The sequence below is a fragment of the Notechis scutatus genome, chromosome Z, assembly GCF_049901735.1.
Source record: "Notechis scutatus isolate UNSWTSFEM ecotype Mainland chromosome Z, rNotScu1.2, whole genome shotgun sequence".
In the NCBI taxonomy this organism is placed as follows: Eukaryota; Metazoa; Chordata; class Lepidosauria; order Squamata; family Elapidae; genus Notechis; species Notechis scutatus.
In genome coordinates, this window is record NC_142025.1 from 107,156,505 (window position 1) to 107,180,036 (window position 23,532).

Here is a 23,532-nt window from a genome sequence, read left to right on the forward strand (position 1 = left end):
CTGGCATTTATTAATGTGTGTATATTTAAAATAAGCACAATCTGGCTGGAATGTAAATTTTATACGAATTATCCTATTTAGGTTTCAATAAATACAGATGTAAAAAAAACTATAGACATTGTTAACACAGAGCTGGGATTTAAAGGACTTTACAATTAATATTATGAGTCTGTGATATTTGAAAAGATATGCTCCTTTTCTATTATTTATCATGGAAAAAAACTGAAGGAATTACAAAATTTGTATAAATTTTAGCCTTGAAGACTATATAGTAATGCAGTGGTTTAATTTTTCAGGGGCCTGTAGAAAGGAGAGCAAAACAGAGATTGTATTAAGTTATTTGCCAAGCAATAGAGTAAAAATTCCAGTTAGCAACAGTTGATTGCAATAACATTCCAAGGAGTGATAGTTGACTGTAGCCTATATAAGGGAATTGGTCATCTCTATTCTCATTGCTGAAAATAATGTCTAGCTCAGCTGAGATCCCTGTTTTTTGCATTTCACTCTTCACTCTTAAATCCTTGGACTTGCTGACAACCTTGACCTCGCTCTTGAACCCTGGACCAATTTTAGATAGCTATTTTTCATGCTCCTCTTTAAAAACACATTTGCAGGCAAGTCTTTGCTTTGTTTAACATATAAGACAATATGAATTTATTGTTATGCCTGTTACCTGAAAATAAAACTGATAATTTCTCAAGAAATAGCCTGAGTGTATGAGATTGAAACTAGAAACAGCATATAATTAATCTGAATATGTAAACTTACATTTGCTTGATGCATCTATTGTCTACTAATCCTAATTCTTCATTTTTACAGATGTGTCAATTGTGGATCTGATTAATAGTTCAATTTTCTCTCTCCTCCATCATTTCTTCTTTTCCTCTCTTTGTCTCTTATTTGTTAATGAATAGCATAAAATTCATCAAAGTATGAATCTGGTCAATAAAACTGTTGTATTTGAATTCATTCTTCTGGGATTTCATACCATTCATTCAGTTGAGATTGTGATCTTCATTGTTTTCTTCTTTGCATATGCATTAACCATTGCAGGAAATGTCACATTAATCATATTAGTGGTAGTCAATCACCATCTTCAGTTGCCCATGTATTTTTTTTTGGCTAATCTCTCATTTCTTGAACTCATGATCACATCAACTGTAGTGCCTAAAATGCTAATAAATATGATCACAGGGAAGAAGACAATTTCCTTTGTGGGGTGTCTTACCCAATCGTTCTTCTATTTTCTGATGGGATCGACTGAATTTTTCATATTGGCTGTCATGTCCATAGACCGTTATCTTGCAATTTGTTACCCATTGCGCTATGCTTTGATTATGAACAATAAGACTTGTTTCCAGTTTTTATTGGGGACATGGGTTGGTGGTTTCATGATTATTTTAATTCCCAGCATTGTGACAGCTGGATTACCATTCTGTGGCCCAAATATTGTTAATCACTTCTTCTGTGACAGTGCACCTTTACTCAAACTGGTCTGCAGTGACACATTGTTGGCTGAAAATATTGATTTTGGGACTTCTTGTATATTACTCTTGGGATCACTTTTTGTAACCACTGTATCTTATATGTATATTATTATTGCTGTACTGAGAATACCTTCAGCACAAGGTCGTCAGAAAGCCTTCTCAACCTGTGTATCTCACATTACTGTGGTAACTCTATATTATGGGAGTTCTATCTTTATTTATGTCCGCCCAACCAAAGGAAATGTGCTTGATTTTAACAAAATGGGTACTGTGCTGAACACAATAGTGACTCCCATGTTGAATCCTTTCATATACAGTCTTAGGAATGACAAAGTGAAAGTTGGACTAAGAAGTGTCCTAAAATCATTCTTAAACATTCTTAAAATGAAGAACTTAAAAATATAGACAAAGTCAAGAAATAGCAATAAAAATCCAGCACAATACAGTAGTATAATTAACAGTCTATTTCACATGAACTTAATGACACATATTGGGAAGTCTAGATTTTATTTATTTATTCATTCAATTTAATCCATTTTGTTTTGTTACATGCCATCAAGACAGATCATACAGAGCTGATATAAATTAGGAGGGATTAATAACATTTGACTCATTTTTCTGGCAAGCAGTGGCTGTCACTACTTTCTACTTACTAGAAGTTCTGAGGTCAACTGTACTCAATTCCTTATTTTGAATAACTCATTCTAAAAAGTTATTTTGGCAATTTTTTCAGTAATGCAAAATGTCACTGATAGAAAATGGTTGGTAGTCAAGGATGAGTCCAATGCCTTATTCCAAAAATTGTTTGACAAAATAAGAGTTGGGAGCTGCTTGGATAAACTTTGTCCTATGCTATGTGCATTACTCTTGCAAAGATATGTTTTTAATGAAGAATTGAACAGAACATATGAGGCAATAGAATTGATCCAACAGTAGAGAATTTCTTTGTCATGAGGTGTCCTTTTTCAAAGCTAGCTATTGTCAATCAGTCCATGCTCTTATTGCTATTAGTTAAACAGGGAATTGGAAGTACAATGGCTTTCTTATGCTAATACTTCATTTTATAAGAGCATATAAAAATATTTGCTGGATGATGCTATAGGCCCAATTATTGAACAGTAATAAAGCATATACTATTGTTACCTTTATTGTCAGAGTACAACATGTGTACAATGAGATTGGCTAAACTTCCCTTCATGCACACACCTCAATACAACTCTTATACAATAGTGATCAGTTGGAAAGCCCAAAATCCTTGGTCAAAAAAATGTCAGCCCTTTTTCATTTCATTTAAGTGTCACTTCTATAATTCACAAGATAGTAAAAAAAAAAAAAAAAAAACAAAACCAGCCACCAATATCAGTGAGTTTGATAGTCTGACCTCCATGGACCTGTTCAATCCTCTTTTAAACCCTCCAGGAGGGCTGTCATTACCATAAAAGCTGGCACTGAATTCCATAATTTTAGTAGACATCAGATTGTTGTATATATTCAATATATGCAGGTGGTTCTGAATATTGACTGTAGGCAACTGAATTTGTAATCTTCCTCTTGATTGACATTGCAATTAGGAAAAAAAGGACATATAATCAATTCTATAGATTGGGCTGAAATTGCTAAAGCTAAAATAAAGGAACTAAACATTAATCCCAGCATTTAGATTATATTGGTTAATAATATTTTTTTTAAAAATCATAAAAGTCCAAAATTGGAATTCTATACAGGACCAAAATAAAAAGAAGTATGGCAGGGGTTTTCTTTAGCAAAAATGAAAACAAAATTAACCATTCATTAAATCCATTAATTAAATAATAAATAATAAACATATTATTTAAATCCTTTAAATAATAATAAAAAAGATAATTCATCTTATTTTCAAATTATTTAAATTTAGGTTTTTTTTTATATTTTCAAAACATTGGCAGTTCTCTCTATAGCTATTCCTTGCTATGTGAAGCCCAATAATCTGTTGTGGTTTTTGTTTTTCCATTATTGTACAGAGCAGCCCAGAGATTCCTTCGTTCTGAAGGATGGTACTTAATTACATAAAAAAGAAAGAACATTAAAGGATGCATCTATGGTGGGGGGGTTTTTATATTAGAAGACGTATGTAAGGCTTGAAATCCAATTTTAGCCATGTTCTTGAGTATAGAAAAATTATTGTATTTTCAAAGATGGATGGAACAATGAAATTCCCAAAGTGTAGGAATGGATTGTGAAAATTACAGAAATTGCTAAAATGGCAAATCTGATTTGCCTAATCAAAGTAAAAAGACCAGAAATCTTATGTGGACTTTTTGATGGAAAAAAATAGTGATATGATGATTTATGAATTTGATGATTAAAAAAATTCCAGATTAAGTGAAGGATTAAAGAGATTTACAAAACATCCAAGAGGAAGCCAGAATTATAAAACTGTAATTATCAGTTGAAGAGCTGGTTGGAAGTAATTATTTGATAACTTTAGTTATTTTCTTTTTTCTATTTATTTTTATGTAAATTTCTCCATAATTTTTAAATGTAAATTAAAAAGATGTATTGCATTAGTCTACCTAAAATATGGTGCTGCTATAGAGATTTCTGCTCCAGGAAGGTCAAAAACTAGAATAGGGGTGTCAAACTCAAGGCCCACAGGATAGATCCAGCCACGGGATGTTTAGATTTGGTCTGTGGGTCCACCCTGGAACAGTGAAGGACTGGCCTGTGCTTTCTTGAACTCATGATCACATCAACTGTAGTGACTAAAATGCTAATAAATATGATCAGTTCCAGAGGTGGAAGGCATAGACATTTTAGTGAGGTACTGATATTTAGTTCTGTAAGCAGCCCCAGGCTGGTCCTGAGTGAAGGAGTGGAAATCTGCCAGTTTTTGAACTGAGATAATGGAATGTAAGGCAACTGGCAGTGATCAGGCTATGCAGAAGGTAGCAGAATGTGAGGCAACTGGAAGTTGGAACAGTTCTTTTCAGGTGGGGAGGGGGAGTAGAATGTCTAACTCCTTAGCATCAGTGCATGTTAATATAATACAACTGGCAATTGGAACAGAGTTCTTTTCAGGTGGGGAGAGGGAGTAGAACTCCTTAGCATCAGAGTGTGTTAATTACTGTATTAAGAAATAGTAATGATCAGAACTTCCAGTGGCAGGACAGGGACGTCCAGAGGTGGAGAAGCCCAGCTGTGGCTTTCGAACACCTCTTCTCGCATTTGGAGGGATCCCCAGTGGATACACGAAACCCGTAGAGCTTCGTGTCAGAATAGAGGACCCCCGGGTTGCTGTTTGGGGGAAGGCAACTCCCCAGCAGCGAAGGAAGAGCCTCTGAGACCAGCGCGACTGAGCCAGCCGCCAGCTAATGGCGGCTCCAAAGTCTGGTCTGTCACTGAACTGATGAAGCGAAAAGTGACAGCCTGAAAGATCCGAGCAGAAAAGGGCGGAAGGACTACAAAAGCCATGAGAGAGATCGGTCTGACTTTCCCTGTTTCATTGTGAGTAACAGTGGTGGGAAGCTGGAGACAAGCGGCTAGAAAAGCAGTTTAAAAAGTGAAAGGGGGATAAACGCGGATAGAATGGCTCGACACTTAAAGTGAAAGTGTGGATTGGAGCATTTTGAAGAAGATTGTCGAGGAGAGAAGAAGGCGGTGGGAAATTTAAGAGGCTCGGGAGTGGATTGCCATCTGGGACCAGTGCCTGAGAAGACTAGAAGACTAGGAGAGGACTATAGCTGCGAAGGAGGGCAGAGCGAGCTGTAGAGAGCGAGAGAGCGACACACTGACTTTTATATGTAAGGTCCTCTTCCTTCTAGCAATATTGCCTACAAAGCTGATCTCTAAAGTGACCGATCTGAGGTGGACACCCAAAGCGACTGTGGACTGACAATTGCTGGCAGAAGGGAAGAAGAAGAGGAAAGAAGAAGAAGGAAGAGACAGAAGGAAGCCTGGTAAAGACTGATCGCTGAGTGCTGACAGCAATTAGTCAGCACTTCCTCCCCCTGCTCCTTTGGTGTGCCCAGGAAGAAAGACTATAAGACTAAAACGCCAGCCCCAACTCAGACTTGTTTTTCTATGGAACTAATCCACAGATACGTGTTTAGTGATTCCCCGAAATCTAAAAGACCCTTTCCCTCCCGCACTCTCTCTCTCTCCCTTTCTCTCTTACTCTTTTCTTTCTCCCTATAATAATTATAAATATAGGTATAAAGGCAAATTGCTTATTATAGTTATTAGGGTTTACTGATTATAGTCTCTTGAATATACAAAAATTTTAAGGTCTGTTAAACAGGGTTGACTCAGATTAATTGGAACCTTAAATATTAATATACATTATAGGATAAAGGTATATATAGAGTGAGAAATTCTAGAGTTGTTTGTTAGCTTTAAATAAGTTTGAGTTGATATGGTATTGATTTATTTGGGGTAAAAGATAATTAACTCTGGTATATAAACTTAGTATAGAGAATAATATATAATACATAATACATAGTATTTGATAACATTCTATTGTATAGTATCTGATAACATTTTATTGAATTGGAATTTAAATTGCCTAAACGACGAATTGGGCCGAAGAAAGAGATCTAAAATAACTTGGTGTGTAACCTTAGTAAATAGACTTGTAATCACACTTAAGGGGCTATTACATCGAATGGTGATTTGGGATAATATTCTTAACATTGTCCAATTGCAAAAACAAATCTTATCAGAAATGACTTCCACAACAACCACGGCCCTGAAAACGGGAAGGAAGAACACCCAGACCTTGACGACAACTTTGGCAACTGCCTCCCCAACAACACAGAAAACTATAGAAGAGACCTTGACAGGAGAAAAACAACTGACCATCACTAATGCTAATCTACAAGTGACACTATTATCCCTGCAAGAATCAATGTCTAGAATGCAGGAGATTATGATTAGGAACCACAATGAGACCAGAGCCGATATTAGCGAACTGAAGGAAGAAATGGGTAAATTAAAAGAGGAGATGAGAGCAGATATACAGAAAGTTGAAGATAAGGTTGGGAGAATGCAATTGGCCATGGAAAGAACTGAAATAAAAATAAAAGAAATAGAGAGGAGGACAGAACGAGCGGAGAGGAACTTAGAAAGGACTGAGGAAGACTTTAAAAATGTTAATAGAGAAATGGAAGATTCCTTGGTCCAACTTGAGATGGACAGAGCAGCAGCATATCTAAGGTTCCAAAACGTGGAGGAATCCAAAAATGAAGAACTAGAGCAATTAATGGCAGGTTTGTTGGCTGAACTAGTTGAAAAAGAGAAAGATGACTTACTCAAAGAATTCGACGAAGTCTATAGGGTGAACACCAGTTACGCAATGCATCACAATTGCCCAAGGGAGATCCATATCTGCTTTTCAAGAAGATGTGTGAGAGACCTAATACTTAGAATGGCCAGAGACAAGAGAATATTATATAAGGGCAAAGAGATCATAGTTCTTAAGCAGATTCCAAGAAAAGTGAGGGCCATATAAGGCAAGAATATAAATTTTTAGCTAATTACTTAAACAAAAAGAAATCTCATTCAAATGGCTAATTCCAGAAGGGATGTTAATATCGTGGAAGGGAAGAAAAATTAAAATAGATTCAATAGAACAAGCACAAGACTTCCTAGAACAGCTAACAACCACGGAGGATCAACACACTAGGGAGGAAACCCAAAGAAACATGCAGGAAGATTGTAACTGCCATAGGAACAAAGAAGAAAGACCCATCCAAACTCAAGGGAAAGACAACTTACAACAAGAAAGAGAAGAAACAATCCCATATCAACCACAAGAAGAGAGCCGTATAGTTACGAGACAAAAAGCGAGGCAGACTTAGGTAAATGGAGGAAGGAAGGAAAATTCTTTCCATCAATATAAATGGCCTAAATTCAAGAACTAAAAGGAAAAGGATTCTAACCAAACTAATAAAACAAAACGTTGATATAATTTGCATACAAGAAACACACATTAGGAAAAGTGAGGATAAATTCCTAGATTGTCCGAAACTGGGAAAATTATTCACAGCACCAGCAGATAAACACAAAAAGAAAGGTATTGCAGTATATGTGAGAGATGACTTAAAAGCGGAGTTAATTTGGGCGGACCCTGAAGGAAGAACTCTGGTGGTACAAATCTCAATTAATGGCATTACATTTTTACTGGTAGTAATCTATGCCCCAAATGATGATCAAGGTAAATTTTCAAACATCTCCACCAAAAAATAATAGACTTCGAAAAAGGCAATATTTGTCTGATTGGCGATTTTAACTCTATTGCTGACTACCGGAAGGATCATAGTAATATGAGTAAGAACAAAAAAGGAAAAAGAGAATTTTCGAAGCCATGTAAGGATGAACTGAATCTGGTAGATATCTGGAGAAAACTAAACCCAAAAAAAGAACAGTTTACTTATTATTCTAACCCACACAAAATTTGGACAAGAATAGATATGGCTTGGATAAATGGTGAATTAATTAATGAAGTCAAAGATAGCGAAATCTTACCAAACGACTGGGCTGACCACAACCCAATTCAAATAACCTGGAGAGGTAGAAGAAAACCAAAGAAAAGATGGACTCTTAACACTCACTTAATAAAAGAAGAAGAATATACTAACAAATTGAAAGAAGAACTGAACTTCTTCTTAAAGGAAAATAATAATGAACTAACTCCGAAACAAAATATATGGGACACAATGAAGGCATTTATAAGAGGAACAACAATCTCTTACAATGCTATGAGAAACAAAAGAAAGTATGCCCAAAAAAGTAACCTACAACAAGAAATTAAAGATTTAGAAACCAAACTACAAAAGAACCCCAAAAACCAAAGAATACAGAACCAGTTAATAACAACTAAACACAAACTAAATTTACTGGAACAAGAAAAATTGGAGATTAGTCTGAAAATGACTAAACAAATCTACTTTGAGCATGCAAACAAGCCAGGGAGATGGTTAGCCCACAAACTTAAGAAAACGAAAGAAAAAAGATTGATACACCAATTAATGGACGAGAGTGGCAATTTGCAAGAGGAGATAGAGAAGAAAAAAGAGATCACTTTTAAATACTTCGGGAAATTATACAAAAAGGAAGAAGTCTGTGAGGACAAAATAATGAAATACCTAGAGGAAGCGAATGATAAAGCAATTGGAGAGGAAGAGATAGAATTATTAAACAAAAATATAACATGGTCCGAACTGAAGTCAGCAATAGAGAAGCAAAGTAACAATAAAGCGCCAGGACCGGACGGGATACCTGTAGAACTTTACAAAACAATCATAGAACAAATTGGACCACTGATGCTGGAAGTATTCAATGAGGTACTCTTAGCAGCCAAGATGCTGGACTTGTGGAGGGGAGCTTTAATTTCGCTGATCCCGAAGGAGGACCTAGACCATAGACTTATTAATAATTATAGACCAATCTCACTCCTGAATGCAGATTACAAACTATTCTCTTCTATAATAGCCAATAGATTAAAACAGGTTTTAAACACACATATCCATGAAGATCAAAATGGATTTCTCCCATTTCGACAAATTAAGAATAATTTAAGAACAGTGATAGACATTTCAGAATTCTATGAAGCCCATCCAGAAAAACAATTTGCATTTATGTTTTTGGATGCTGAAAAAGCATTCGACAATTTAAATTGGCATTTCTTAATACAAAAAATATACAATATGAACCTCGGCACCAGATTCGAAAACATCGTCACTACAATTTACCACACCCAACAGGCAAATATTCTAATAAATGGGGAACAAACTGGCCCAATAAAAATAGAAAAAGGGGTAAGACAGGGTTACCCTCTCTCCCCCCTGTTTTTCATATTTGCCCTAGAATCTCTTTTGACGTACATTAGGCAAAATTCGAGAATTAGAGGACTGAGGATTAAATCAGAAGAGTATAAAGTACAAGCCTTCGCTGATGATTTGGGGTTTTTTCTGGAGGAGCCCATAGAAAAAGGACATAACTTATTAGAAGAACTAGAACGATTTGGAGAAGTCGCAGGATTTAAAATTAACAGGGAAAAAACAAAATTAATGACTAAAAATTTAACAGGAGACCAGAATAAAGAACTAGAGACAACAATGGGAATACAGGTGACAAAAAAAAATAAATACTTAGGAATTTGGCTAACTCCACAAAGCAAATCATTAAAAGAAATCAACTATGACAAACTTCTCCAACAATCCAAGAAAGATTTAGATTCCTGGAGTAAATTACAACTTTCCTTATTGGGCAGGATTGCTCTGATTAAAATGAATATTCTGCCAAAATTTCTATATTTATTCCAGACAATTCCAATCAAATTAAATAAAAAATTTTTTATGGAATTAAACAAGATAACGCTGAAATTTATTTGGCAGGGGAAACAAGCTAGGATTAACGTAAAAGCCCTACAAGATTTGAAAAGCAGTGGAGGGTTAGCCCTGCCAAACTGGGAAATATATCATACGGCAGCCACCCTATTATGGATAAAGGAATGGGTGAATCTAACCAACAAAAGAACACTAATATTAGAAGGCCACGATATGCAGAAAGGATGGCATGCCTTTCTGTGGGAAACTGGGAAACCCAGGCAATCATATTTCCATAGGCATCTTATCAGGGACTCTCTATTAACCAATTGGAAAAAAGTACGTAAAAAACTCTATCTAAAAATACCGATTTGGCTATCTCCAATGGAAGCGACAGTACACCCTAATAATTTGGATATAACTAAAATGATTAAATACGAAAATTTATTAGACCCACAAGGAAAACTGAAAACACGACAAGAATTACAAGAGCGAGGATTTATAATTGATCAGTGGGTGTACCTTCAAATTTATAGTAGATACAAACAAGACATTAAGGAATTTGGAATCTACAATAAATTACAGACTTTAGACAAAATTCTATTAGGACCGAGTAAAAAAATATATCTAAATTTTACAAACATTTATTAGAAACAGAACTAGAACAAGAAATTGTCAAAGGAAATATGATTGCGTGGAGCAGAAACGTGGGACGGAGCATTACCCTAGCAGAATGGGAAAGGATCTGGAACAGGAACATTAAGATCACGAAATCAGCAGCTTATAAAGAAAACTCATATAAAATGTTTTATAGGTGGCACCTGCCTCCTTCGAGATTGGCAAAGATGCACCCCAACACGAGCCCCAAATGTTGGAAATGTCAAAATATAGAAGGTACCTTCTTCCATATGTGGTGGTCATGCAAGGAAACCCAGAAGTATTGGCAAAAATTAGGCGCTGGCTAGAGGAGATAACCAAGGAACAAATTGAGTACAAACCAGAGTCCTTCCTTCTAGGAATTTTTGATAAACAAATATCCAAAAAATTGAAGTATATTACAATTCATATCTTAACCGCGGCCAGACTGGCATTCGCCCAGTGCTGGAAATTACCTTCCATCCCCACTGAACATATGGTTATCCAGAAAATTTTACAATGCGCCGAAATGGACAAACTAACCCAAGCATTAAAAAATAAAGAATCCTCAACCTATTATAACAATTGGAATCCTTGGTATAATTGGCTAAACCAAAGATAGATCACTTCTAAGAAAATTAAGGCCGAGGGCTTCCGAAGCAGAGATAAAGAAAAGCACCACCGATGATATTTTTGAAGAAGAAAGGATCTTACAGACAGTCACGAAAAATATGGTTTTATTTTAATTGTTTTCCCTATTCTACCCTCCCCTTCCCTTACTCTTCCCTCTTTCCTCTCTCAACCCTTCCTCTCTTTCCCTCTTGGCCTATGCTAAGGCCTGTTTGTCTTTTTGTTGTACATAATTTGTAGTTGTGTTGTTTTTTTAAAGGATTTATAATTGATCAGTGGGTGTACCTTCAAATTTATAGTAGATACAAACAAGTATTATTAATAAAATTAATAAAATTATAGTAGATACAAACAAGTATTATTAATAAAATTAATAAAGTTTTTTCTAAAAAAAAAAAAAAAGAAATAGTAATGATCTGATAGTTATTTCGAAAATTCCTTTCTTAGAAAGCACCTAGAAGCTAATAGGAACTTACATGCCAAATTTCAAGTTTGTAGGCTTTCTGGAAATTTCATGATGAGTGAGTGGTACTTGGCTTTGATATATATAGATTAGCCATCCAGTCCAGACTTAACTAGCTTTCTAACCAGAAAGTTAATTATGAAGAACTGTGCTAAATGCTTTGCTGAAGTCAAGTTTTTGTCAGCATTCCAAGTAACAACCTCCAAAGAAGACTCTGAGGCCAGCATTTCTTCAAAGTTCCATTTTATTAGAGATGTCATATTGGCACATCTGGGAAAACCTGAATCTGAGAGTTCTGGGTTTTTCCCCACCCTAAAGAAGTCAAAAATGGAGCTGGCATTGTGGTGGTACAGCGTGCGATCTTGAAGCTCCAAGATCACCACTGATATTTCCATTGCAGGATGGTCCCACCGGACCTAAACCATCCTGTAGAGACAGTGACTGAGAAGGGCACATCCTGTCAATCCTAGGGACATTGCAAAGTCCCTGGTAGATCCAGGAGAAGCCCTTTTTTCCCCACGGTGGAGAGGCAGCCATTTAAGCTGATGAAGCTGGGACAGCTCCGGAACGGAAGAAAGCTGGAAAGAAAGTGTGTTAGTTTGGTGAGATAATTTTTTACTTACTATTTTTTGGAGAGAACACCCTAAAAGACTAAAAGCAAAATTTAAAAGTGAAGACAAAAGTGGTTAAGCAGCAAGATTAAGCACAAATTAAACCTGAAGCCTTTTTTTTTCCTTTTTATTGGAACTTGGATTTTTGTAAAAGCTTCTCAATTTTTAAACTGGACTGGTTTTTCTTTCTTTTTTTTTTAAATAACTCCTTTGAAAGTCCCTTTTGGTTAAGATTCTTTTTTGCCTTTTCTTTTTAATGACTTTATTTTATTTTTTTCATTTATTCCTGGATTAAATATTCTTCTTTCCATTTTTCTTATCAAGCATTGTAAGATGAGCAGAAAGATACCAGCCTCAGCTTCTTCAATTCTGACTTCTTCCTCATCATCATCTGGAGGACAATGATCAATACAGATGATGTTGCAACAGGAGAAGGAGAAGGAAGTGACACTGCAGATGATTATGCAAGAAATTCAAAAGATACAAGCAAAAATAGATAATATTGAAAAGAGAACGGAAAATATTGAAAAGAGAACAGAGAATATAGAGCAAAGAACAGATGAAGACAGATGAAAAAATTGAAAATATTCAACAGATGATGATGCAATATGTGAACAGAATTAAGAAAATTGAAGAACAAGATGTACAAAGAGATAAGAAAATTGGAGATATGGATACCTGATTGAATGAAGTTGAAAGAGACAAGAGCAGATCACTGGGATCACTGGGATGGGAAATCGATAGGTCAGAATTTTATCTCAGATTTCAAAATATAGAAGAAGAAAAGGGTGAAAACCTTACTGAAATGATGACAGAAATCTTGGCAAAAGCACAATAGATAACTAAAGAGAAGATGATGGATGGAATGGATGAGTTTTTCTGTGTCTATACAAGATATGCGATGAGAAATAAACTACCAAGAAGAGTTCATATCAGATTTACTAAGAAAATAATTAAATCACAAATACTGCGGGCGGCAAGAGAGAAAACACTAAAGTATAAAGATAAAGAAATAGTGGTACTGAAACAGGTACCGAGAAGAGTGAGAGAGATAAGAAGAGAATATTTATTTTTGACCAAAGAGTTACTTAATAGAGGAATAAATTACAGATGGCTGATACCAGAAGTTCTCATGCTTACCTGGCAGGAACAAAGACACAGAATTGATACAGCTGAAAAAGCTGAGTTATTCTATCTGGAATATTTCAGAGGAAAGGAGGAAGATACAAGAAAAGAAGAGTCGTTAATTGAATTTCAAGAGGAATGTATAGCAATAATTGAAAAAGAAGAAGGAGCCATAGGTGATGTACCAGAGAGCAATGAGAACCAAGATCTACTAGAGCAACAAATCCTGCTTATAAAGTCTAAAATGGATGAGAGAAAACTGATTACAATTAATATAAATGGACTCAATTCAGCTATTAAAAGAAGAAAAATATTCCATAAACTAGAGAAATTAAAATTTGATATAATCTGCTTACAAGAAGTACATATTAAAAAACAACATGAACACATATTGAAAATACTAAAATTAGGGAAATTATTTACAGCGTTGACACAATGTAAAAAGATAGGAGGTGTTATACATTAGAGATACAATCCCTGCAGAACAAATATATACAGATGATGATGGAAGGATTTTGATGCTGGAGATAACGGACAATAATCTAAAGACACTTTTAATAGCAATCTATGCTCCAGATGATAATCAAGAAGATTTTTACAGGAAATTACATAGGAAAATAATTGAACTGGACTATGCAATATTTGTATGATGGGAGATCTTAATGGAATAATTAATGACAAATTGGATTATAAAACACAGAAAACACCAAAGAAAACTAGAAAGACATTGCCAAATCCTTCTTTCAAATGATAGATGAGATAAACCTAAAAGATGCATGGAGAGAGAGAAATGCAGAAAATAAACAATATACTTTTTTTTTCCAAATAGACACGCATAATGGTCCAGAATAGATATGATATGGATGTCAGCAGAATTGCTCTCTAACGTACAAAACATTGAAATAGAAACAAGTACCTGGGCAGATCATAATCCAATAACAGTTATATGGAAAGGACAAAAAAGGAGATCCAGGTGGACTCTAAATAATACGATATTAAAGGAAAAAGATTTTAAACAGAAAGAATTGACTTTCTTCTTTAAAGAAAACACAAAAGAGGATACAGAATCTCTGGGACATGATACAAGATGTTTGGTAATGGACTACACAAGAAAAAGAAACAGAAAGCAGAAAAAAACTTTTAAAACATTGGAAGATGACTACAAGAGGCTGGAAAAAGAGTTACAGAAATTTCCACAAAAAAGAGACATTAAAATTAAAATGGACATAACTAAACATAAAATGAGGCTAATGGAAAAAGAGGAAATAGCACAAAAAAATGCTAAACAGAACTATTTTGAAGATGCAGATAAACCAGGCAGATGGTTAGCTTATAAACTGAGAAAGGAAAGAGACTCAAGAAGGATAAATCAATTAATAGATGAACAAGGACATGTATGCTATGGAAATGTGGAGAAGAAAAAAATTATTCAAGATTATTATGGAAAATTGTACCATCAAGAGAATGTCCAGAAAGAAAGAATTAAACAATACCTACAGGAAGCAAATCTGCCCCAGATACCCAAAGATATTGAAATAATGTTAGAAAGTAACATAATGCTGATATAATTAACAGAAGCTTTAAAAAAGCAAAATATTGGGAAAGCACCGGGTCCGGATGAACTGCCAGCGAAATTTTACAAGACATTTCAGGAAACATTGAATCTTCACTTATTAGAAATTATGAATGAAGTTATGTCAAGGAAGAGAATACGCAAAACATGGTCAGAAGCATATATTACACTGAAGGAGGACACAGACCCACAGCAAGTTAAAAATTATAGTCCTATATCCCTATTAAACTCAGATTATAAAATCTTTGCTTCAATTCTGGCAGAAAGACTGAAAAGATACTTAAAAAAATTTATTCACTCTGATCAAAATGGATTTCTGCCGAAGAGACAAATTAAAGACAATATGAGAATAATTTTAGACATTCTGAAATACTATGAGGCTCATCCCAAAAAACAAATGGCTTTGATGTTTTTAGATACACAGAAAGCCTTTGACAATGTGAGTTGGCATTTTATGCTATTACAATTGGAACAAATGGGCTTTGGTAAAAAAAATTACCCAAGCCATAGAAATGATATACTTTAAACAAACTGCACAGGTTATGATAAATAGATATATCTATCTATCTATCTAGATATAGATATAAGAAAAGGGACTAGACAAGGCTGTCCACTGTCAGCTCTGTTGTTTGTGTTAACACTGGAAGTGTTGAACAGGAATATTAGAGAAGAAAAAGAAATAAAAGGAATGAAAATTAAAAAAGAAGAGTACAAATTGCAAGCCTTTGCAGATGACCTGGTATTTATATTAGAGGATCCATTGGAGTCAGCCCCTAAGCTAATAGAAAAGATGGAAGAGTATGGGAAAGTAGCAGGTTTGAAAATAAATAAAGATAAAACAAAGATTTTAACAAAGAACATTAGCAAGACGAAAGAAAGAATTGGAGGAAGTCTTGGGGATTCAGGTCACAAATAAGGTTAAGTATTTAGGAATACATATAATATCAAGATGTAGCACACTCAAGGAGGACAATTATCTTAAACTTAAACAACAGATTGCAACAGATTTGATAAAATGAGAAAATTTACAATTATCATTGATTGGGAGAATATCTACAATTAAGATGAATGTATTTCCTAAAATCTTATATTTATTCCAGACAATTCCAATTAGATTAGGAAAAGAATTTTTTGAAGATCTAAATAAAATAGTGCTAAAATACATTTGGCAGGGAAGAAAGCGAGAATAAACTTAAACTGTTACAAGATGCAAGAATAAGAGGAGGATTCGCTTTGCCCAATTGGGAATTATATTACCAGGCAATGAGCTTGATGTGGGTAAAGGAGTGGATAACATTAAGGAATACTAGACTTTTGAATTTAGAAGGACATGACTTGCTGTTAGGGTGGCATGCCTTCCTCTGGTATAAGGGAACTAAAACAAGGGGTATTTTAGAAGACATTATATTCAAGAAGCATTGTTTTTAAACTGGGAGAAGATAAAAAAGCAATATTATTTTAAAATTCCACTATGGTTAACTACTATTGAAGCTTTTTTTTATCCAATAAACAAACAGATATGGTGAGATATTGAATGAAAAGGGTGAACTTAAATCTATGCAAGTGTTGGAAAAACATGGTGCAAAAATGAATTGGTTTTCATATTGCAAATACAATCTAGATTTGATAAAGATTTTAAAACAGAAGGTATCTATGATAAGTTGACTGATTTAGATAAAATTTTGACAGGTATTGATGAAAAAGTAATTAAAAAACTTTATGGACATTTGCTGGAGTTTAAATTAGAGGAAGAACATGTTAAAGAAATGATGATTGCTTGGGGGGAAATTTTGGGTATGGGATTGACTTAGATAAATGGCAAAAATTGTGGTCTCAAAATTATAAAATGACAATGTCAACTGCATGTAAAGAAAATTTGCATAAGATGTTTTACAGGTGGCATTTACCCCGACGAGAATTGCGAGAATGTTCAAGAATAAATTGGATAAATGTTGGAAATGTCGTCAGATACCTGTTTTATATTACCATATGTGGTGGACATGCTTGGGTGCAAAAAGATACTGGACTATAATCCACACCTGGTTGATAAAAATGATAAAACAACACATAGACTTTAAACCTGAGATATTTTTATTGGGAATTATACTGGAAATATACAACAAAGAATTGAAATATTTGATTGTAAATGTTTTAACAGTGGCTAGAATTGTATTTGCTAAGAAATGAAGAAATGAAAAAAATACCTGTGCAGGAGGAAATTATTAAGAAAATCATGGACTGTGCCGAAATGAGTAAATTGACATTTGAAATTAGAGAACAAGAGGATAAACAATTTTATATGATATGGGATTTATTTTATCAATGGTTAGATAAAAAGGCATGGTAAAGAAATAGATTAGTAAGCCTTACAATAAAAGTTAATAGATTGATATAGAATACAATATAAAATATATAACCATTGGATGAATGTATAAGATTAAATCATAATGAAAATTAGAATATCTCATATAAAATAATGGAAAAATAGTGAAATGAATGTTTAATAATTGATAAATACATAAGCACATGTTAGATTGACGATGAGAATTTATACAATTTGTGAGTAATGGTAAAAAAAGGAACAGCACAAAAGATTGTAACCAACTGATACACTGTATGTATATAATTGAAACATGGTTTTATGTTTTATGTTTTGTTTGTATGTTTGTTGTAAAACTTTATTTAAAAAAAGAAAGAAAGTAAAAAAATCAAACCTTTGCACCCACAAGTCCATCACATGGTCTAATCATATCTTCATCCCATCTGGAGACTACCCCTCATATTCCCTTCCAGGTGCAGGGCAATTGTCCTTGATTTCCGGGGAATGTTGTTGTGACTAATCTTCCACCACTCCTTGCAATCCCCCCTCCCAGTTTCCCAGACACTAACTGTGGCAGCCTTGAAGGTCCAATGAAAAGAATGGCTTCCAAGGCTGACAGTTTTATTATGATCTATAGTACTTCTATTAAACTACTAAGAAATTACCAGATCAAACAATAAGATTAGTTTACAAGTTTTTTTCTTGACAGATTTGTAATTACCACGATTGTATTCAAGGTGTTTACAGAATAGTTTATTTTTAATGATATGATCAAGAATATTCCCAGATATCAGTGCCAGATTGACTGCTGTGTTACTTGGTATGGTCTGCTATTTGATATAGTCTGCTACTTGGTATAGATTTTTTTCCCTCTTTTTGAAGAAGGGGAAAGTTTTTCTTCTCATCCAACATTTCACAAGTTCTCTATGATTTATCAAGGTTAATACACAAAATTTCTGTCAAATTCTCATTAGATTCATTCATTCATTCTCTCAATAATAACATGATGAAATATGTATTGGGATATTTTTTCCAATTTATTTATATATTTTCTCTTAACATACAATAAGTGCTTAGTGAACAGCGTACTGCCTGGGTCAATTTGCATACATAATAATGCTTTTTCAGTTCCTAGTTTCTACTTCTATTATCCAACCATTGATAAAACAAGTCCCAAGTTCAAAACTATTCTGTCTTCTTTTTCTTTTATCTTATGTTATCTATCCATTTCTGCACAGTCTAATTTTTTTATTATTTCTTTTGTAGGTTTTTCCTTGTTTTTCCAGTATTGTGCAAATATAATTCTTGCTGCTGTCAAAACATTTAATATTAAATATACACTTCCTTTATCATATTTTTCTGGTATTATGCCTAACAAAAACAATTCTGACTTATAGTCTATATGCGGCTTAACATTTTTTTAACATATGCACTTTTGTCCATTTTTTTTGGGGGGGGGGGGAACACACCCACCACATGTGATAATATGAGCCTGGTATTTGATTACATTTCCAACATTTGGTGGATATGTTTTTAAACATTTTTTCTAACCTTGCCAGTGATAAGTGCCACCTATAGAACATTTTATACAGAATTTCCTTATACATAGTTGCCATTGTCAATTTATAGTTTCTTTCCCAAAGATTTTGCCACTAATTATATAGTGTATCTAAAATCCTTTGCCCAAACTATCATTGTCTCTTTCATCTTCCATTTTTAGTTTAACAAAAAGTTGTATAATTTCTTAGATAACTTTTCATCCACCACTAACTATATTTGATCAAATGTTATTTGCTCTTTATAAAAACCTATGTCTTAACATATTTCTTATATCTCAATTGCATTTGCATATGTGACCACCATGATATGTCAACACCCTGCTTCTTTAGTACTTGTTTAGCTTTTAGTTCCCTTTCAACATTCAAAATATCTTTATATGTTAATTTTTTCCCAGATTTACTAAATTTGGGTAATCAGATGCTTCCATTGTTGAAAACAAACCTGGTATTTTCATGTAAATTGTACTTTCACCTTTTTCCATATTAGAAATAGAGAATTCCTTACATAATGTCTTTGAGAATATCTATGAATTTTGTTCTTACCATAACGTAAAAAAGCATGCCTAATTGGAGATCATGACCTTCTAAATACAGTAATCTTCTATGTCTGAGAGTTATACATCTTTCATCCTTGTTAATACACAAGCTTAGTGATATAGCTTCCAATCTGGTAGCCCAAATTCCCCATTATTTTTGGATTCTTGCACCATTTTCAGTCTTACTCTAGCTTTTTTCCCTTGCCAGATAAATTTCAAAATTGTTGTATTTAGCTCATCAAAATATTTTTCTCTATTTTTATAGGAATCATTTGGAACAAAAAAAGTAATATTGGTAAAATATTATTTTTGTAATTGCTATTCTTCCTACCATAGATAATTGTAGCCTTTTCCATTTCTCCAAATCCGATTTTATGTGATGTAGTAGCCTTACATAGTTATCTTCTTTTATTGTTCTCACCTATCTGTACTTACCTGTACTCACCTACCTGTACTCACCAGTACTCACCTACCTGTACTCACTATACACACATGATTGTGTATTGTCTGACCCATCCACTGTGATCATTAAGTTCACAGATGACAGGTGGAGATGAAACAACATACAGGGGAGAGATTCAAAAAGTATCCTCATGGTGCCTAGAAAACAACCTGCACCTAAACATCAGCAAGACAAAGGATATGGTATTAGACTTCCAGAAGAAGAGAGAGAAACCTGCCCCACTTTACATCGAGGGGGCTGTGTGGAGAGAGTTTCCTCCTTTAAATTCCTGGGAGTCTACTTCAGCAAAGATCTTACCTGGAAAATCAACACAATCCAGGTGGCCAGAAAAGCCCAACAGAGACTCAATTTCCTTAGGGTCTTGCAAAAGAATAAAGTGGAACAATAACTGATGACCTTCTTTTACTGGTTCAAAATAGAAAGCATCCTCACATATTGCATTATAGTGTGGTATTCTTGCTTGACAGCCATGGATAGAAAGACATTACAGAGGGTGGTGAGCACAGCACAAAACATTGTGGGCTGTTCCCTGATACCACTAGATGACATCGCTAGGGCTTGCTGCCTTAGAAGAGTAAGGAAAATTCTCAGGGAAGACTCACATCCAAGTCAGCACTTCTTCACTGTCCTATCATTGGGTAGGAGATATAGAAGCATAGCCAGCCACACCAACAGGCTGAAGAACAGTTTCTACTCGTGGGTTGTCAGACAAAGGAAAATAACTCCCTGTCACGTCCCCATGGCATGCTGGAGCCGTGACACTGAGCTTTCCGCTGCATTTGGAGATGGACGATAAGCCCTGATGACGTCAGATGCTGAACTATCACAAGTTGTGGGCAGCTATCAGTAGAGCGATGAACATGCTGACCATTAAAACAATGACCTCGAGAGGGTGAATATACACCAGGAGGGCACAGGGGAGTTGGGGGAATACAGAAAGTGTACTGTGGCGAGGGGATGGTAAAGGAGGGTGGATAAGTAAAAGAAGAATGCACGGTATCGAGGGTTACATAGTGACCGGAAATTGAGTGGTAGCAGTCACCGGATGGGTGGATAAACCCATTACGTTATTATCTCGTGGATAAATACAGCTTTGTCTGCGAGGTGCACCAGAGCTGACTTTACTATCAATTTTGATGCTTGCTGTTACCTGAACCTGGAACAATATATGGATGAATAAAGACTTTTCAACTTGCCATGGAGCTTTATTTCCCTTTCTTTCTGGACTTTGGCTGAACAGCTGAGAGGAAGTCAGCTCTCTATCAAATCCTTTGATGCTCCTGCCAACCCTCCTTCCCTCTGTTGGTTATTCAGTGTGGCTGCATTGAGGAGTCATGGCAGAAGGCACAAATGTGGATTCACATTTGCCGTTCGCATCTGAGGTGGATGAGGAAGAGACGTCTTCAGAGGATGGCGGAGTGCGTGAGTCTACAGATGGGCTTGTGAACAGAGAACCGCCATCTACTGGTGATACTGGGGATAGTGTCAAGGACAAGGATGTACAAAGAGTTACTAGACCTAAATTACGCAGAGACGTAGAGGGGGAGGCACAGAAAACTGTTCGGCCCAAGACGAGGGACAAAAGGAGGAGTGATTGGGAGCTCCAGGAGGAGTACAGGGGATGAGGTGTTCAAGGAAAACCCCCTGCCTTTGCACCTCTCAATGCTGGGGTATTTGAGAAGTGGAGGGAAAGGATAATATTTGAAGAAGATGCCTGGAGTACCTCCACCTCCAGTTTGGGAGCTAGTACTATAGAACTATTGTGCATGAAGTATGGAGGTGTAAGTATACAGGATCGCAGCCCAAAGAGTAGATGGGAGGGGTCAGGAGCTCGGACTGATGATACTTCTTATTTCAGTTCTATCCCTAGAGAAGGAAGAGAATGTAATAGTAAATGGACTGGAAGTGACTTTACACCTGGGTTTGACGCATCATTAGCTGATGTAGTCGGGCCATCAGAACCCAGGACAGGAAGTACCAAGCATATGTCATCAAGCTTTGTTCGAGTGGATTCACCATCTCACCGTATCCAACAGGAGGGATCCTGGGGTCATCAGGGAATGTCTGGCCAGTGGCCACAATGCATGGTTTGGGGACCACCACCATTGCAAACTACATTTGATGGTAACCCAGACCGTATAGCACTGTTCTTAAGCCAAGTGGTCAATCACCTAGAATTATATGCCTCTTGCTATCCATTGCAATGGTCCATAGTGGTAGCTATCATGGGGGTTTTACCTGGAGAGGCAGTGTACTGGGTCACAGAACTACACAATGAATGGGCCAGAGAATTGGTAGATGTAAGTCTTTTTTTGGACTCACTCCGCAATCATTTTGAGGACAGGTCTCGCATCCACCAAACTGAGGAAGCTATCATGACATTGAAGCAAGATGGGAGACTGGCAATTGAGTACGTACAGGAATTCCTGCATTTAGCTGGGAAGTTAAGGTCCTGGCCTGAGCGCCTGTTGGTCCGGGAATTCCGTGCCGGGTTGGATCATAGTTTAAGAAAGACTTGTTTATATAGAGGAGTCCCTCAACGATTGACAAAATGGTACAGAACTGTAGTTGAATTGGCTGTTGGACTGAAGGAATTCAGAACCAAGCCCAAACCAATCTGAAAAATAGCTAAAGCTGATCTTGGGATTATGGGAGGCCGGAGCAGGCAAGGAGATGGTCCACTGTGTGGAAGGGGCCGACCGGCTATTAGGTGTTTCAGATGTAACCTAATAGGACATAGGGTGTTGGAATGCCCTGAGCTTGCCAATGAGTACATGAAACAAACAACAAAGGCATCTGTCAGAGCAGTGATAAAATTGAGCTTTAGGAATTGTTGCTGAAAAATTGCAAGGACTGACTCTGAAAATGAAGGGAAAAGTATCACCATCAAGACAACATCAATTAGATGAATGGAGTCAACCCAGGGTTGTTTCAGGTTTATATGATAGTGGTGAAGAAAGACATGACAATACTAGGGTGAGTGCTCCAGTACATCCTTTTGTGATACCTGTGGTATTGGTAAGCGTGTCCATGGGACTGAGGGGTAGATATGGGGCACTGATAGACACGGGCTGTACCAGCTGTCTTATTAGCCAACAAGTGGTGGATGAATTAAATTTATGGGTGGAACCATTGTCTACACCAATGAATTTTGAGCAGGTAGATGGATCCCTGCTTGGTGGATCCCCAGCCATGGTGATGACTACTCCTGTTAAACTAGAAATTGGAACTCATTGGGAACATCTATGGTTTATTGTTGTCCCACATATGCACGAGGCACTGATATTAGGACTTGTATGGTTGGATAAGTGGGAACCCACTATATGGTGGCAAGGTGGTTGCCATCATTTGTGGCTGGTAGTAGGACCAAAACCCCCTCAGTCAGGGGTCCAAGGGAATCCCTACCAAATACATGGAAAGAGTTAGCAACCACCATAGGTGAACATGGGCTGCATCCTGCCCATACCCTTTTATCTTTCTTGGTGATTTCAATCTACCTCATATTGACTGGACCCTAAATGATTGTACAACTGAAATCATACACACAACCTTCTACAATGCTATTACAAATCTGGGACTGGAACAACTAGTAACCAACAACACTAGACTAAACAACTGCCTCGATCTCATCTTCTGCAATAGTTTGAATTTAATTTACGGAATACAAACTAAAGAACCCTTTTCCAGTAGTGACCACAATATGATTGACTTTTGTCTCAACATACGTCCACACAAAAATCACCACAATGATGTAATCCCCAATTGTAACTTCAAAAAAGGCAACTATGATCTTATAGACAACGATCTCTCATCCCTTGATTGGCAA

At 35.9% G+C, this 23,532-nt stretch overlaps 1 protein-coding gene across 1 annotated transcript; it reads left to right on the plus strand.

The window, feature by feature from the left end:
• Window positions 1-932: 932 nt before the first annotated feature.
• LOC113424070 (olfactory receptor 6M1-like) lies at window positions 933-1,892 on the plus strand. The gene has a single exon (XM_026685672.2). The coding sequence runs from the start codon at window positions 933-935 to the stop codon at window positions 1,890-1,892; it is 960 nt and encodes a 319-aa protein (XP_026541457.2).
• Window positions 1,893-23,532: the final 21,640 nt, after the last annotated feature.

Bases quoted from the DNA above. Each gene is read 5' to 3' on its own strand.
- LOC113424070 (XM_026685672.2), top strand. From the start codon at position 933: ATGAATCTGGTCAATAAAACTGTTGTATTTGAATTCATTCTTCTGGGA.